Source organism: Haliaeetus leucocephalus, unplaced genomic scaffold, assembly GCF_000737465.1.
Source record: "Haliaeetus leucocephalus isolate CR32 unplaced genomic scaffold, Haliaeetus_leucocephalus-4.0 Scaffold51, whole genome shotgun sequence".
Lineage (NCBI taxonomy): Eukaryota > Metazoa > Chordata > Aves > Accipitriformes > Accipitridae > Haliaeetus > Haliaeetus leucocephalus.
This window is the reverse complement of record NW_010972487.1, coordinates 495146-513722: the sequence shown is the minus strand read 5'-3', so window position 1 is coordinate 513722 and position 18577 is coordinate 495146. Positions and strand designations below refer to the sequence as shown.

Sequence of the window (18577 nt, the reverse complement as noted above, 5' to 3'; positions counted from 1 at the left end):
TGATGGCTGCTTTGTGGCACTTTTTGGGGCTGCCTCAGGACCGGGTGGGTGCTGGGGATGGTACCATGTACCCCCAGGGGAGCATCCCACCTCTGGTCCCCCAAACATGGGGGGACTCATGAACCCCCTTTTTGGACTACACCGCAGGAGCTGAAATTGGTGGCTGTGCGTGTAGGGGCGAGGATCACCGCGGCCCTGTTTTCGTGGTGTGCTTGCCGTGTGGCCGGAGGCATGATGGATGGGCTGGGGGGGTGCGCTGAGCAGAGCCACCATGTGATGAGCGGTTTAAAAACAGCGCTGCGGAGCGGAGAGCCGCCAGCTTTCAGCCCTGCGATTTGTATTCGGAGGGAAGGTGGCTGCTGGGATTCAGTGCTTCTAGGTCTTCGTCTGGGGTCGTGTCTGAATAAATTACGTTTTGAGATCCGGGTGAATGCAAGGGAGCAAGCTGCACTGTCAATGCGGCAGCAGAGGAGAGACATCTTAACTGCTCATGATAAATGGGTCAGGATGGGTCCCGGTGTTTTAAAAATTAGCTGTTGACCTAGATAGCGACAGCGTAATGACTTGCAGTGGGAACAAAAGCGAGCATCGCTGGAGCTGCGCATCGCTCTGAAGGTGGGGACGAGCCCGGTGTGCTGGGTTAGACCTGGGCCGGTTCCCTGCCCGGGCCCCCCTGCCCGGCTTTTCCTCAGCAGCTGGGCCGTGCCGTGGGGAAGCACGGAAGACCTCGGACATCTTTTTCTGACGGCTTCGCTGAGTCACAAGGTGCATTTGTCTCGCAGGCAGCAGCCAGGGATGCACCTCCCGCCGCCCCGTGATTTGCTCTCCTCCGGTAATGAAGGACTCTGAGCTGCCTCTTTCAGTTCCCCCCCCACTCCCCCATTTTGCAGGGGGAGCAGTGCTGTGCACCCCTGAGCACCCACCTGGGCTGTTTAACGCCAGTCCTTACGGAGATGTGCCATGTGTTTGGGTTGAGGCGGTTGGCAGGGTTGATGCTAAAGATGAAGCTGCTGCCCAAGTCGGGTTTTCTCCTGCTTAGCACTGGGGAAGAAGGCCACCGCCTGCGGCAGGTCATAGCGTGTCAGGGGTTTCTCCTGTGATGGGGTCCGCTTCCTCTGGATGAAGCCATGTTCCTCCTGAGCACTGAAAGTCAGTGCTTTCCTTCTTGGTGAGAGACCTGTCAGTGCCCCTCGTTAGCTGCCGTAATTGAATAGTGGCTTTCCTAGGTGTTAATTAAGCAATATCCAAGATAAGGTCACAGTTGCCCTGTGCTGACAACATGGGTCTTTTCAGTTCAATTGAAGACACTTTTCCTTCACCAGGACTTTCTGTAAAGATCTTTAGTTAAGACCTGAGTAATTAATTACTTGAATTTCATTTGTGGTTGGTATTTTTGTTTGTTTTGGTTCTTTTTTTTTTAAGTCCTGTTGCTGGTGGGGCCAAGCAATGCTGTAATATTCCAGAGTTACAGCAGTTTCTAACTGCATCGGGTTTAATGTTTGTTGCCCAGTACAAGCAGTGGGATGGGATGGTATCGGTGCCTCTCTCCAGAGTGGTCCAGTTTTATTTAAGCTTCATAACTGAGGCTGTGGTTGGAGTGCTTGGGACCTTGGGGCACTTGCGCCGAGCCCAGCTGGGTGCCCTTCAGGCTGCTGGACTTTAATTAGAATGGTTTTTGCTTTGACCTCTTGAATGCAGCATTTGCCCTACCGAGCCTTCGGCCCCATGGCAGAGCAGCAGTGCTGACCCCCCTGCACCCCCAAAAGCACAGCCTGTTCGTTAAGCCGCATCCTTGTTCCTGGAGCAGAGTGCCTGCTGACCGGTACCAGGGTGCAATTAAGGATGGGCTGGTTTTGCTCGCTGAAACTCTACATGGTTTTGACCCGAGTTGCTTGAGCACCATGTTTCCAGCTTGCGAGATGCTCTCACCTGGCACACGCCAGCAGAGGAGGAGCGGCAGCTCCAAAGCAAGGGGGACCTGGCCACAAGCACCCCAACCTGCAGGGAAAAAGGGGTGGGTGAGCCTGATCGTGGCTGTGCCTAGGAGATGCTCTTTCTGGGGGGTGTATATGGCATTTTCCCCTGTTGGTGCTCTGCTGGCTTTCATGGTCCCAGTTTCTCACTACCAGCATCTTGCTGCCCAGTTTGGATTTTCTATTTGAAGCTGTCTTAGGCAAGTCCTGCACTGAGCTCCTGGAGTCCACAAGAGGAGAATGCACTTACATATCCAGGCGTGCATGGGGAGAGGTCAGAAACAAGCCAGGCAGACGCTTATTTAGCCTTTCATATCAGGTCCTCGTGGGTGGAGAAGCGGGTGGCAGGAGGAGCTACTGGGACCCCTGAGCCATCAGGGCTGCTCTTGCATTGCACCTGAACAGCAACATCCTTACGAGTCCCAAAAAAAGGTTGGGACCGTGGCTTGGTGTCTGGTCCACAGCGGGCACAGGTTTCCCAGACCTAGGGAGGCTCCAGCACCTCCCCATGCCCCAGCTTGGGGACTCCCATCCTGTTCCAAGCTGGCTGCCTGCCTCATGCCATAGCACCAGGGAAAGGGGCTCAGCCTTTCCATCCCCTCACTGTCATCCGTGTTGGATCCTGCCCTCTCAAATCGCTGAGGATGCTTTGTGCACCACCCTGTGCTTCTCCCCCGTGGGCTCCCCGCCTGCGGGCAGCTGCCCCTGCTCGCTTTGGGGACTGCAGGTCTGCCCAGAGCACATTGGCAGCTTTTGGGTGACGAGCCCGGTGATGTGCTGCCTGCACCGCCGGCGAGCTGTTTACCTGGAGACGAGAGCCTCCGGAAAGTGTGACTCCCAGTAAAGGAGGAGTTTGGCAGCAAAGCGTACAAGGGGCTGCCTGTGCCACCGCCGGGACCGGAGGTGGGATGCAGCAAGCAGCCAAAGATGGGTTGTGCTGTGCTGGGTGGGATCCAGGACTCACTGCAGTGAAGTTACTGGTAGGACAGGAGAGCGTGACTGCATGCGGGTCAGAAGTTACCCATCATGTGCCACCATGAGCTGAGGATCGTTACCCGACTGTGATGGCAGCCAAATGCACTTCATAATGCTAGGTCCCTAGAAATCTTGTTTTGGTTTGTAGTGACTTTCCTGTGCATTTTCCTTGGGAGAACAACATTCCCTTCACAGTGTCAAGGGAAAAGAAAGTTTGGTCCTTATTTATGGAGGCCATTAGTCCCCACATGTGACAGAGAGGTGATTTCTGACCCCAAGCCCGGCTCCCATCGGTGTGTTCTGTCAACGGGTGCTTTGCCTGCATTGCCCATCTGGTGCGGCCGGTGGCTGCATGTGTTCATGTGCTGCTTTATCTCCCACAGGCTCCTGCTTCTGGGTCGCCGTCCTGGACGGCAACGTGGTGGGAATTGTGGCAGCACGGGGCAACGAGGAAGACAACACGGTGGAGCTGCGCCGCATGTCCGTCGACTCCAACTACCGTGGCAAAGGGATCGCCAAGGCCCTGGGGCGCAAAGTGCTGGAGTTTGCCATGCTCAACAACTACTCCTCCGTCGTGCTGGGAACCACGGCCGTGAAGATGGCAGCCCACAAGCTCTACGAGTCCTTGGGGTTCAAGCACGTGGGTGTTGTCGAACATTACGCCCTGCCGGGGATGACACGCTCCTTACTGGAGAGAATGTTTTTCCAGCTCCGCTACCACCGCTACCGCCTGCAGCTGCGGGAAGAATAAAATAACCCAACCAACCAAACGAAAAAAAAAAATTATCTTTTTTCCCTCCTCCTCCCCCTTCAAAAATAATAAATTACCCTCCTATTTCTCGTCACTGTTGATTTGCCAATTTTGGGTTGAGTTTTTGTTCCCTCATGTCATCTTTTGGTTTGCTCCGTGCAGCTCGATCGTCTGGCCGAGGAGCGTTCCTTCCTCGCATGCTGTAGGTGGTGGTGCTGGGAGTCCTGCGACCCGGCGGGGCAGAGCGGAGCGGAGCGGCGGCCTCTCCTTCCCAGGTACCTCCGTAAAGCACAGAAACTTAACTGCAAAATAGTACCACTGCTCTGGTGTACATAGTCTTCTCCTTTTCCAAATGTAAGATAACATAGTGATGCATTCATGATAGCGCGGAAATATTACTTGAATGCAGTTTTCAGTATTTCATGCACCAGTAAGTAGAATATGCATTCGTCTTACCGTTATTTACTGGTTAATAGTTTTCAAAGAAAAGGTGGGGGGTAAACCCCCCCACCCCACCCCAACCCGCTTGCTACAATGCATGAAGAGGAAAGCGCGTGCACGCACTCAAACACATCGCACTGCCACCACGGCACTGGTGTTGCACTTTTTTTGGATGTGCCTCATTCTGCCAAATGTCTGAGAGACCCTGGGTGCATCCGGTAACCACGACTCCGCTCCATTCCCCCCCTCCTTCCTAAGCCAGCACAGACTCGGACCGGCTGAACTCTGAGCCCCATTGTACCATAGTGTGAAGTTAAGATCAAACCTAAATATCTCCTGCGCTGTTCTGTAGCCATGCGTAACCTGCAGTCCTGGGCCAGACTCCGCATGTGCGTTGGACTTTCTCTTTGCTGCCTTTTGGGGTTCTTCGTTTGTTTGTTTTTATTTTATTTTTAAGGGGGTTTTTTTGTTGTTGTTGTTATTACTTTTAGTTTTGGCTTTTGCTGAATGGTGTCATTGAGGCGTAATGGAGGCTGCAGTTCCTATGGCAACACATTTGCACATTAATGTGCGCACCAAATCTAACCACTTCAGAGAAGCAACGTGTGACAGATAATAGCATTTTGGGGAGCACCGGGGTGGCGGGGGGGAGCGTACTTATTATCTTATCCAGCTGCTTGTTTGATAAATGTAGATGGCCTCACTGCAGCCTTCCATCAAAGGTAATTAACTGCTTTAATGATGTCAGATTTGTGAATTGTACAATGCAAAAAGCAATGCAAAGCAGATTCGGCATGTGTCTGTACCCGGTATGTATGTACAGTGCCTGCCAACTAAAGAATAACCGAGACTACAGCTTCTTCTAGCCTGAGATATCAACTTTTATAACTTATTTAAACAAATAGCAACTTTGCATGAATTACGTCTTGGGGGGGAAAGAAGATCGGTAGGTTTTAATTTTTAAAAAGTGGTATCAGAAGTATACAGAAAACCATTTCTGGCTGCACTTCATTTGGGGTGGGTGGAGGGGTTCAGCTCTGTTAGTACATTTAAAGGGAAAACCCCTTTAATTTAGTTCCTGGGTGAAAAAAAAAAGTTACTATTTTACAAAGTATTATGCGTGTGGGGGGCGGGGGGGGGAACCACCACCTATCGTGAAGAACCCGATGAAAGGGTAGAGCGTGCGTTAACCACGCTTGCGCTTGCAAACACAATGGAAGCATCAGCGGGAGAGCCCCAGAAGGGAGCCGGCGTGGGGCTTGCGGAGAGGAGAGGAGCCGTGGGGCGGACGGGGAGGGGGGCAGCGGCACGGACCCACGCGTGCTGGATGCTGCCCGGGTCTCGCTCGTACCGAGCAGTGCCCTTTCCTCTCCAGCCGAAAGCTTTCCCGGCACTGAGATGTGCCCGGCGATGCTGGATGAGAGCAGCGGGGAGGGGGGCTCGCCCCATCCCCACTGGGGCCGCGGACTGGGCACCAGTGCCGGGGATGGAGGGGCCGTTTGGCACAACCCCGGCAGCGCGCTCGGTGCTGGGCTCGGGCTCGGTCCAGCCTGTAAGGAGCCGGAGGGGCAGGGTCCCGGTGTGTGTCCCAGCAATAAGGGGGGAAATGAGGACGGTGAAGGGCACTGTAGCAAGAGACCGTGAGTTTAATTAACAAAATTTCTGTATGGGGCACTATATTTTTAAAAGTCTTTCTATGCTGTACATTTCTCCTGAAGCTGAAATAATGTACTGTTGGTAGGGGTTTTTGTATAGTGTACAGAAATTGGCAGAATATTTTCTTGCTGCATTCAGTGATTTATTAACCGAAGTAAAATAGACAAATATAAAGTGTTAGCAAAAGTTGAAAGAAAAAAAAAAAAAAACCACAAAACAGTTTGTGCCTTTTTTAGTTTATTTTTCTGTTGCTATATAATCACTGCACTAAAACCTTTCCAGAGGGGAAAAAAACAAAAACTAGTCTCTTAATAAGGGAGGAATATGTAAAGCCTAAATTGAGCGTTAATTTTTTTATTGGGATATTTAATTAAAAGAATGTTGCTGGTTTTATTTGATACCTGTGCCTTTGTAATAAAACTCCACATCCTGTCAGAAAAGCCAAACCTGGAATAAATCCCACCAGATCCCACAGACGCAGAAGTACCATCAGGTTACCAGTATTTTCTTTTAAAACATGTAAACCTTAACTGACGATATTACAGTATCCGATCGTAGTACCTGTTGAGTTGCTTGGGAAAGAGGTGCTTTGGAAAGGTGCAGCTTTCGGGGTGCTGTCTGCGTTCCTCCCCGGGCACGCCGGATGCCGGAGATGCACCGATAAGGGTTGAGTCGTTGCCACTTGGTCGGTAGCTGCTGAGAAAATTTCTTCCCTTAACGCTCCTGCCAGTTGCTTTGTGACAGGGCTCTTTGGAAAAAATCCAGCTGGTTGCTCCCAGCTCTCCAGCCGGGACAGCTCGTTTCCGAAGGAAAGGGCTGGCTGCCAAGTAGGCTGAGTTTTGCTTTCCTTGGAAGATGGAGAGGGCTGGTGGGTGAAACAGCACTGATCCCAGCCCTGGTTTTTACTGGGAAGCCCACGTGGCTGCCAGAGCCGCATCCCTGGTAGCAGCAGTGGGACGGGGGTACGGGACCTCCGGCGTTGTTGCCGCTTTCCCACCCAGAGCGGCTCTGAATAGGATTAGACAAGGTTGGGCTTAAAAGCATCGAGTGATACTGTCGTTTCATCTGCATTCACGGGAAGTTTCCCTAAATGTGATGGCTCAGGCTCAGCTCTGGAGCCAGAAAGTCGCTGCTCTGCATGGCCCCTGGGCTCTGGACCATGCCAGGCTCACCCGCTGCCCTCCCCGGGGTCCGGATGCCTCGCCCCCCCGCTGCCTGGGCCAGCGTGCCGGTAGACCATGGTGCAGCTCACGGGGTGACGTTTTGAGGGTGAACCGCCTTTAGCGGATCCATTCGTCTGCTCTGCCTCTTTCAGGGTGCGCTGGTTTAAACAACACTGCATGGAAAAGACCCCACAGCTCATCGCTTGTGCCCCCCAGTACTGGCTTTGCAGCCCCCCTTGGGGACCTTCTTGCTTCTCCGGCACCAGATAGCCGTGATCGGCACAGGGCACAGCACTGCATCGGGACCTTCCCCATCCACCTTTCTCCGGGCTTGACCATCACCTCCTGACTCTCCCCATCCCAGTTCAGCAGCTGGGTGGGTGCAGAGCAGCACAAGATGGTTGTGGGTTTGGTCCTGAGCGAAAGAGCTTGTGATCTGGACCTACTGCCAGAAACTCCTTGAGATCCTATTGCCAGTTGTCGAGTCTTAATTCCAACAGAGACTCACATCAGTGTGAGTTGGGAGGTGGTTTTTCCTTCCAAGGACACTCCTAGCTGGAGTGTGGGGAAGAGTGGAGCATCTCTTGGGTTTTACCTTTAGCTGGTATATGTCATGGCTAGTAAGATCGCTTCAGATTTGGGTGGAGGATGTGCTGGAGATGCGAAGGAACTTCCCCCAGCTGTGCCAGGTGCCTGCTTCTTTTACTTTGCTGTGCACGTGGGTTGTCACAGCCCACTGGCCTTGCACTGCATGCCGTGCGGTGGCACTGAGGATGCAGTTTCCTTGCCTGGCAGCTTTCTCCTTAGGCTTGTGGCTTTTTCTGCTAATCCCTGTGCAGTAGTGGGCACTGCTCGAGTGGCCTCTGCTCAGAGGGGACTGGGGCAGAGCCCTTGCTCACTGGGGAAGGCACCAGGTTTGATGTCCAAAAATCTTAAAAAAAAAAAAAAAAAAAAAGTGGTGCGCGGGGGAGACTTTGCATTGCCATAGCTGAGGTCCACAGCCTGGGGGCTGCCCCAGCCCTCTGGCACAGCCTGGGCCATTCCCTCTGGAGTGAGTGGGAATGCCCTGCACACCCTGAGCAAACTGGCATCTCAAGCACATGCAATATTTGGCAATAAGCTCTGTAGGAAGCTTGGCCCCGAGTGGATCCAGGCCAATAATGCTGAGCAATCCAACGAACAAAGAAAGTGGTTTCTAATCTTACTTGAAACCCTTGAACTGGTATTTGTCGTAAATCCATGCTGTGTTTTCCCTCTGTGAAGCAGACAGCACCTGCAAGATGCTTAGAAACGGCAGCTGTAATTCATTTCTGCTGGGAGAAGCAGTAAAGTTTGGGGCACTGCCATCAGCCAAAAGCTGTTCTCTTCCCTTACCTCGCTGTTACTGTGCAGCATGTGGGACGGTATTTCTGAGCAAGCCTTTACCTCTCCCCGAGCATGCTGCATGCAGGCTGTACCCACGCACAGGACTGAGCACCGGGAGCTGGGCTCTCACCTGCACGGTCCATCCGCTCCCGTCTCTGTGGCACGTATGGCTCAGGGAGCAGCTAGGGAATTCGGGGCTGCCGTGGGGCACTGCCTGCTCGGGGAGGAGAGATGCACGACCACGGGGTACCTTGGCTGTGGGGCTTTTCAGGCTGGCCACCGTGGAAGGAGGTAGCTGGTGGTGTAGTCAACCCCATCAGGGAGAAGCAGGCTTGTTTTAAAAGGTGTTTGTTGGAAGCAAGATGAACTTAACAGTGTTATTTGGAAACTGTAAGGATGCTCTTAGCACTGCGGGGTTGAGCTGGTTGGCAGCGTGCAATGGGGGTGGCATGGGGCGCAGAAGCAGGACCAGCGTTGGCGATGCTGCAGAGGCAGTTGCACCCCCAAAGCCAGTGGCACAGCTCGCAGGGCACAAGTCGTTTTTCTTTTGCTATATGCAGGATGGATGCACCTGAATTCTTAAAATCCCAAGGGCCAGCTCTGCATCTTGACTCGTTTCAGCATGGCCCTTCAGCGAATGCAGGGGGGAAATGACCGTGGGGACGTCTGTCCCGAGGGCTGGGACCTGGACAGTCATCTCCCCCCTGTGTTAGTCCCCATGGGAAATGACGATGATACTTTAGGTCACGACGTCTGAATTTAATAGTCCCTGTGCAGGAGAAGCAGCACTAAGGGTCGGCAGGTGGCTGTTGGGGTTCAGATGTGCTCGTTGGGGACCCGTGCCGCATGCATGCCGTGGGAGCAGAAAGTGCTCAGTGCCTGGGGGGGATCAGGCCCCTTTCTTGCTGTAGCCAACTGTGAGAACAAAGTCCTGTGGTCAGAATTCCCAAGGGAACTGTGGTTTTACAAAACCTTGTCACAATTCTTGCTGCTGCCCGTTGCTCACTGAACCATATCCATCCGTGATGCAGGTCTGCTGCCTTTTAATTTGCCAGATTTGCTGGCTGAGGTGCAAATGGATAGAGACTGACTGCAGGGATTTCCGAATTGCCAAACACACAAAGGCAGGAACCAGCTTCGGTTACCTCTGAATTAACAATCTCATTTTCGATGTGCTGGGAGCCTGTGTTTCATTAGCGCTAGTGTGATGCTGTTGGTATGCACTCTATTTAAAGCTTAATAAAGGCATTTTAATTCCACACTAACTGGAGTCTTGCGGTGGAATATACTGTACCGCATAAAGAAAACGAAGGGATGCAAACTGTTAAATAAGCTTTAAAATGCAAAAGGATAATTTTCTCTCTTTTTCTCCCTCAAAATAGATCCACACAGAATCTTGAGCAAAAAAATGGTGTGCTCTTGCATGCCTCGGTAATAGAGACTATGCACAGAGCTTATGCTTAACTTCCACCAAAACTGCTACCTGAATGGTCATCTGGAGTACCTTTCACTGAAAATAAAATAAGAGAATAGTTTGAATAACAGTTTAGTTAAAACACAGTATCATTTAAAACAACAAACTCTAAGTCAGCATTTGGAGTTTAATGACTGTTCAAAATTGCTGTTCAGTGCTGTCTTTGTATTACATGATGGTCAGCTGCGGGAGAGCATATGTTTTTAACATCTAAATAGTAGAAGATGGACTTATTAAGACCAAGAGCATAACAAATACATAATGCAACTGTAAATTTATTTACGAGTAACACGTTTGAATGCAGAAGCAGCTACTGCTGTGTAAGCGTAATAAACATATAGCTAACGTTGTTTTCAATTTCTTTTCCTCCAAAGCTTAGTCCTTTTGACTTGTAGTATGTATATTTGCTTTTTTTAAAATATAATTAGGTTTAACAAAGCATCTGTTGCTTTGTGAGTTGTACTTATGATTGTGCTGGGCCGTTAGCTTTAAGCAGTTTGTGTGCTTGTGTTATTTTATTAAAGGAAAAGTCTTCTTGAGACAAATGCGGTAAAGGTAAAGGAAAAAAAATATTTTTTTGGTAGTGTTAAGCAGATGTGTGGTATGCATTTGGAAAATGTCCAATGTCGGTTGAAAAAAAAAAAAAAACCTGGAGCTAAATTGCTTACCAGAACTGCTTGTGTTTAAGGCAGTGGCTTTTTAAGTTCATGGCTTACAGGCTAAACTCATGCCTAAATAGAAACTCGGATTCCCCCGAACAGCCTCTTACTCTGCATCTCTTCACCGTTGTACAAGACCAATGTGAAATTAGTCTTGTGTTTTCTATGTTCAGCATAGTATGTACTGTACTTTGTAACGGGAAGTGGCTACAAGTCCTCAAAGAAAAATGAACATATTTTAAAACAGCAATAATTACCACTGTAAAGCAAATGAGCACGTGGGGGAGAGCACAGGGAGATAGTTAATGAAGATGATACCGTTAGGAACACACTGGCGTCAGTGCTGCTATTGCACCTGGGGAGCAGGATTAAGTACTAGGAAAGGCCATCGGTCTCTGGGACTGGACTTCACCTTGGCAGAGAATTTGCCCATGTGGGATCCCTCCGCCTGAATCGTTCTTTGGCTTTGTAAGTCCTTACGCAGCGCAGGTTTTTCACCGTAGTTTTAAGGGTGAATTATTGCAAATACCGTTCCTGGTGGGGGAGACAACCACGAGGAAGAGCTGTCAGAGTCACACAGAGGAAGGTAAATGCTCATTGCCGCACTCTCATACCCCAGTGTACTCTGCTACTGCACTACTGGGGCTCAACAACAGCAGAAAATAGAATTAATGAATATAATTTTCTTATGGAGGGAAGCAGGAGTCAGCTCTGTTGGAAAGCTCTTCACATACCGTCAAGGCATATCGATACAAAGCAGTTCCTCTAGCGTGACAGGACATGGTAACGTGTGTGCAAGTTAGCCCTTGGAGTGCTTTAGGCATTTGAGCTCCAGCCTACAAAGCGTTATCCCGACGCGGCGTGGTCTCTCCATCTTCCGTCGGCAGAGCCCCGGGAGCCGGCCAGCTCTCGAGGGACAGCAGGGTGTCCTCGGGCAGGGTCAGGCGAGGTGCTCTGGACGAATGACTTGTAGGTACTTAAGTTCTGTTCCTGATGGCCGCTGTAACTGTGAAAATTAACCAGACCTGCTGTGATAAATTTGGTTATATAAGGTTTATTTGGTTAATTTTTTATAAGTGAAAACTGAAAAGATGAAAGAGAATTGTAATATGAAAGCAACTGCTGTAAATAATGTACGAATGAATAAAATCTAAAACTTATGTCAGTTTTTTCCTAAACTGTATTGCTGTCGAGTTACTGACACCGCAGTGCAGACGCTGCCTGCATCTTTTCCAGCTCCTGCTCCAGCACGGGCAAACACCACTCGTTCCTGTTTTCATTGATAAATAGGGATATCTTTATGTGTCATGCATGTCCTTGGATTATATTTCCACGCTGTTCCAGCTCACTGGCTAATGCTAACACATTCAGAAGCATAAACGTTCTCGGAGCTGCATATAGTATATGTGGAGCCACCCCTGGGCATTGCATTGCCGGCACTGCCCTGCGATGGGACCGTGCCCAGCCCTGGCCACCAGCCACGGGTCTGCCTGATGCCCCGTGCCTCCATTTGCCAGTTGAGCACTGACACCAAAAGCCCACCTGAGAAATGTCCCATTGGAGCAGAGAACAAAACAAAACCTTGCGGTGTCTTTTTTTCTGCCACCGAGGACATGAAGCCATAGAGTGAACTTTATTGGTGAGGATGCTTTTGTGGTGGAGATGCATCCGTGGGTGTCCCCCGAGCCACACAAGCCCCTTTCTCTTCCCTATGCCTGTGCATTTCCTTAAGTAAAAACCAGCACAAATGGGCCGTTCCCCGCTGTTTGTGTGTTGGACCTCCATGAGGCTATTTCTGACCAACTCTTGAGCATCTCTGTGAGGCAGGGAAGCGCTGGCCTCCGATTTGGGGAGGGGAAACGGGGGCTCCAGCCTTCGGTCCAATTAGATATGGTTGGAACAAGCTGATTGCTGCTGAAATGGCCTCTAAGGATGTTTGCTCCTGAAAAGCATTTTTTGGTGGTGGTTATAAATGCTGCCGGGAGAGCCCTGCCACCCAACAGCAAGACCCCCTGGCAAAGCGGCTCTGGAGATCACCCAGGCAGCACCCCCAGCAAGGGCACTGGGTGCTATCACCTTCCCAGGGGTGCAGGTTGAGGCTTTGGGACGTGCAGGGTTATCTGGCTGAGCAGTCAGCCAGCAACGTGGAGCATAAGGTTAATGCTTTTACCGTATGGATCCAGCCCCTATTGCTTGTCTGCTTTATCCAGATGTGCAGACACCCGATAGCAGTATCTCACTCAGAGGAGGGGTATATAATACACCTCTGGGACTGACAGTGATATGTGGTGGGATTTGGGGGGGTTCTGGGGGGAAACAGCTGCAAGTTCATGCATGTGCACAAGCTTTATTTTATACCCAAGCTACAACCCCCCTCCCACTAAAACTGCCTTAGCAAAATAAAAGGAAGGTGGCAACAAAAGCTGTGTTAGTTTTAGAAGCTGTATTACGAGTGTGCTGTGTGTCTTAAAACACCCCAGTTAACCACTATTTGGGCTCTAACTCTCCACTAACAGGCCACACATCCCTGCCCTGGTCTCCTTTTCTTCCCCTTCACAGTGGCTTGCTTCAGATAAAAAAATTAAAATTCGTGGGGACAAGGACTTTGCCCCCATGCCCTGTGTTCCCAGGTATGTGCCTCATGTGCTAGAAGAGACCAGACCTCATGATCCCTTTCCCTGTTGCAGGCTCCCCAGCACACCCACCACCTATATACACCTCAATGCCTCCGAAAAAGCCAAAGCAAACCAGCAACACAATTTCCCTCCAGTCTTCTCTGTGTCCCCACAGCCGCAGGGCTTGGGGTCATTTCATATCTAGGTTTCACCAGGAGTCATAAACTGAACCTCCTTATGCTTATCTCAGCAGCAAGGGCTGATCAGCAGGAAGGAAGATTACGTGACCCTATGCCTTATGGTTGTGTTTCTTTTAGTACAGGCTTAGCTGTATTCTGAGTATGTCAAGCAGGGTATATTTGGGATGCGACACACTTGTGGCAGTGAACGTGGTGAGTATGCCCACCACGGTGGGACACATGGTCTGGTCACGTAGCAGGACATCGAGCCTCGCTGCTCCAGGCTGCGTTTCTACTTCATCAGCAGCTCCCCTTTACAAGCCATCCCACCACCACCTGCCAATCTCACAGAAAGCTCTCACATGTCTACTTGGCTTCAGCCAAAGGAACCGCTGCTAAATCTAGCAACAGCCTGAGTCTGCTTGGAGTGCTCCTGAGGGCGTGCAGGAGTCAACCTGAAGTTTCCATCACTTGTTTGGAGTCTTTCACCGAGCTTGCTGTTACATTTCTATCTCTACTCCCTTAAGCATTTCCCTCGTTCACATACACACACACACACACACACACACACACACACACACACACACCCCCCCTTAAACAAATGTAAGCACCACAGTTACCAGCTCTTCCATTTTAATAAATAGGAAAAACTCATGTATTCCTGTGAGGGTGAAGGTGTCCCATCCGCAAGATTATTTTTTATTGCAGTTATTTACAACACTACTGGCCAAAGAAGCAAAGCAAACCAGCTTCTTTTTTCTGCCCCATGATCTCAAGGTATGGCCACACTCCTCTGGGAAGCAAAGACTTTGGAGAAAGCTTCCTTCCGAAGTGGACTCCTCATCAAGCAGGCTAAGGCACCGCAGGATGTTTGCTTGGCTCCCTGAAGTCCTCACAGCCCACGGTTTGGCGTAGCGCTTATGTGTTATTGCCAGGATGCATTCAGGCCCTGGCAGTTCTTCTCAGCAAAGTTTTCCAGGTTGATCTTTCTGCAAGGTGAAATCTGTAGAGCTATAGCAGCCCTGTCAACAGCAATTACGTATAAAATGTTGGAATATCAGCTATGGGTATGGGAAGAAGATGGACCATGGTCCATCTTAATCATTTTTGCTAATACAATTTCTTATAAAAGATGTCAAATTTGTCAAGAAATTAACCTATTAATTTTTTCTGTGCTTGGCTGCATTTGCAAAGTCAATAAAGTAAATTCAACACCTGAGGTCAGTTTAACAGAAGAGGAATGAGCACTGTAGAGAGATGAATCTTCCATACGGATCTCAAAGGCAGGGTCAGATGAATCAGGCTCTAGAATTGCTCATTTCTCTCCATTGCGACCAGGCCAAGGTGAGTCTAGACCAGCCCAGCAGTAGATATCTGTCCTAGAAACACCTAAGGTGAGATAAATCCTAACATGATGTCTCTGTAGAAAAGCTTCATTGTACCTGAGAACTCAGGGAAGCTGAAGGACAAACCGTATCAGGTTTTTTTGGCAAATATTCATTGGGGCTTTAAAGGTAACTGTATTCAGTCACCAAAGCTTAAAGCCTTAACAGTGAACTATGCTTCTGGTTGTTAAAGAAGGTTTGGTGCTGTGGTAAAGACAAATTACTTGCAAAAACTCAGTCAGTCATTAGTCTGGTCCAGCTCCTGCTGCGTTGGTTAGCTGCATTGTGGCTTCATCTACTAGAGAGAGTGTGAAAATCAATTGCTCACCACTAATATTTATAGGACAAACTAATTACTTTTAGATTTTTTTTTCCTAAACAGGAAAGAACGGATAGAGTAGGAAAAGAAGAACAAACAGCTGCTTTGTGTGTCTCTGTAGAGAGGTAGTGGGATGAAAGAAAGGAAGACTACAGCAAACTGAATTACCTTTGACTCCTCTTTATTTGTTATATATTATCACTCATATTTTATCTTGCACCAACCCTGAATAATAGCCATTAAAAAATCAGGATCATTCTTCCAATTCAGTTGTTTAGGGACAACTGTGGTTTACATCTGGTGGGCTTTTTTGTAAAAAAAGAAGCTCCTACAGCCTTCTAAGATGAAAAGACCTTGTTTCTCAAATACAGGAGAGAATGGTCGTGTGATGAGATGGGCTTCCAAGATTAATCTTTTGTGCTCTCTTTGTGAAAAGGTAAAGAAAACAAATTAAAAAGTAGATACTTAGTCTTACAGATTGTGACTTCTTTAGGAACATTTCAAGGAACAGAAGAAAAAGCCAGAAGCCAGTGGACCATTAAAAAAACCTTTAAGTAGTTGTACACTAGGAAGACATTTTGGTAGAGCACCAAGGGGAAGAGGAATAAGGTTCAGTACTGAACCTGGACCTACCAGGTGGGTCACAGGGAAGGCTGTTCTCGCTAGCAGCATCAAAGTGTCTGAGGGAGGGATGAGCAAACATTTACAAATGCTTGTTCTCAGCCTTTGCCTAGCATGTAAGGTGAAGAACCATCCATTCTGCTGTCCCATCAGTGACGAGCTCCTCCTACTGCTCTTAAAGACTGGGAGGTCCCAGAGCTACTGCAGTCATTAGAAGGGGGAGGTCGAGCCTTCAAACCCAAGGAGATCACAGCAGAAAATGAATTTAGGATTGGATGTTCTCCTCAGATAAGGATTTTCTTTTTTTTACTTTTTTTTTTTTTCATGGTTATAGAGGAGCTGAGCAATCCAAGAGGTTCTTGTAGTTAGTCCTGTTTGGACTGCTTTGGTGTGACAAAAGCCCCCTGCCTTGAAAAATGACCTCATGCTGCATGTAAAAACTGCACAAATAGCTAAATTTGCTTCAGCTCAGAAGGTGGGTGAGAGGAACCAAAACCAGGACACTTTGTGCCAAGCCTCTTAAAGCTGAATGCATGGCATTTGCTCGGGGAGCAGGATTATGTCTGCCACTGTGAAGGCCCTAAGGCAAACGTTCTCCAGCTAATACTGTAAGTAAATTCCATCATGAATATACACAGAAACAAATGCATGACAGAGAAGCAGTTCTTCCTTTCATTTTAGTGCAGTATGTCCAGCAAAATATCACCTAAAATAACTTTGAGGTTAACCACAGAGAAAAAAAAAAACCACATTACATTTTATGCGATTCTGCTTCACATTGCAAATATTAGCTTTCTGTTCAAAATATTCTCTAATGCAAGAACGAGGCCTAAAACAGGCTTTTCATTATTATTAGCCTGTGTATGTATGTCAATTAATCTAACGACTCATAAAAATATGTGTATTTCTATAACGAAGCTACCATTTTTTTCTCTTATGAATGTACAGATGTATATTATACACCCACCTCTTCCACTGAGTCCACTGTAATAAAGAACCCAACCGGAGATACTCCTTTTGCATTGAGAAGGGTGGTGAATAGGGTTCAAATGACAGGGAAAATTATACTAACCTACCGCTACCTCCATTCCCATTAAGTTATGTAGGTGTTTGTTATACATACCAGAAAAAAATTAGCTCTGTTCATCAGATTCTATTTCAGATAATGTTAAGTGGGACATCAGTGTCCTGGGAAGGGTGGGGAGCTGAAAAAAAGGTGAACAAATGAAAAAATGAAAACCCTTGCAAAAAAAAAACAAAAAAAAAAAAAAAAAAAGAGGGGACCCCCCCACACACACTGAAAACTAATTTCTACAAACGCAATAATGTGAACAATTTCCAGTAGGTGTTGTGCTACTTTGGTTCCCAGGCAGCAAAAACTTGCATGGCTGGCACTTAGGCACATTAAACTGCAGCAAAAATGCCCTTGATATGCTATTAAATTTTCACAAGGCTGAGGTGTTTTTCACTGATGCTAGATCTGAACTTCTTATCTTTGCAATATTAGCCTCCTAAATGTCAGATCATACCGATGATTATCACATACAAACGCCTTCAGTCTGGCCATCGGGAGGAGGACTGCAATTCCCCTTCCTGCTTCAGGTCTATGCAGTGTTTAAAACCGGTATTTGAGATTTTGGGCATGCTGGCAAGATTCCCTCACTGTGACTTGCAGAAATACTGCATTTAGTGAAGGCAGATGCTAGTTTTTCAGTCTCATTCTAACAGAAACACAATAGATTTTGATATGAATAGTAATGTAGAAATACAAAGGACATGATTCAGCTGGCTAAACATAAGGATGTAGTATCGTTTGAGACACCCTATGTTTAGATGACTTGAAGTGAGCCCAACCAGATTGTGTGCATTGCTTTGGGAGAGCTAATAAGCTGGAGAGGCAAGCAATATTGTTGTCTTCTTTACTCTCATGCTGAGTCATTTAGGTTTATTATATGTTATGTTTGCATAGCAAATATGAGGAAGTCAAACAGATAGCTTGAGCACTTGCAAGTCATGTAGTCTAAAAAGTAAATATCTTTTCCCCCTAAGGGATTGTTTGTCTTCCTAGACTCTGAACATCTGAGAAGCACAGTTCAATCACATGAGTATCTACAGTAGCCTTTTAATTAATATTAGTGTCATGACATCTCTGGCCCTAGGAATGTGCCCTGCCGATGCATAATTAAAAATAAAGATAGATTTCAATAGGACAAATAATAGTGAAATGAGCAGGGTACACGATAAAACAGTTCCTTTGTCATTCACTTAAGCAAAATTAATCAAAACACTTCAATATGCTAATAAACTGCAAAATTATTCATTGAGATGGTTTGTTCCTTCATCATGTCACAGTGTCAAAGGATTTGTCACCAGAGCTTCCACAAAGATTTTCAGTATTTTTTGCATATGTAAAGAAGTCTTAAGGGAAAACAGCACAGAAGCTCAGGCCCTACAAAAGGCCATGTCAGATCTGTAAGAGCTGTGAATTTAACATACATTGAGTGTGTTAGTATAGAATAATATATCTAAGTCTGTCTTATTTTTCCTCCTGTACGCTAAAACTCATTCTTAGAAAACTATTTGTAAAAGTTGTATGATTAAACTGAAGAAATATTTTTTCACCAATGTGCTATGCCTAACACTCTTTGTATGTAAACAACTACGTGTTTATTTGCAGGCTATAAAGCTCATTCTGTAAGCAGTCGGGTGACTGGCCAGAGGCCACAGAGCTAGTGCTTGTAGTGTTGCATATTATTGTATAAAATTTGTGTTAGGTGAAGAATGAGGTCAAGGTAAGGAACAATGTTCAAGATGATTGTTTCTTTTTTCCCCTTCCACTAAATTAGAGAATGTTACACACATCTGTTTACATTCACTTTACTGCTAATGAGTTTAATAAAGGTTGCATGATTTACATGTTGTAGAGCTGATGAAGGCAAGTTCAAGCCACTTTCACTCTAGTGCATCTAGCTCTGAACAAGATGCTGTAAACCAGAGGGAT

General features: G+C 47.7%; 1 protein-coding gene across 1 annotated transcript in view; it reads left to right on the top strand.

Annotated features, from left to right (window-relative positions):
* NAT8L (N-acetyltransferase 8-like (GCN5-related, putative)) overlaps window positions 1-3792 on the top strand; it is a 31401-nt gene extending 27609 nt beyond the window's left edge. The window contains exon 3 of the mRNA XM_010577291.1: window positions 3332-3792. Coding sequence (XP_010575593.1) covers window positions 3332-3699 — 368 coding nt within the window. The 3' untranslated portion in view covers window positions 3700-3792. The remainder of the gene's footprint in view (window positions 1-3331) is intronic.
* Window positions 3793-18577: the final 14785 nt, after the last annotated feature.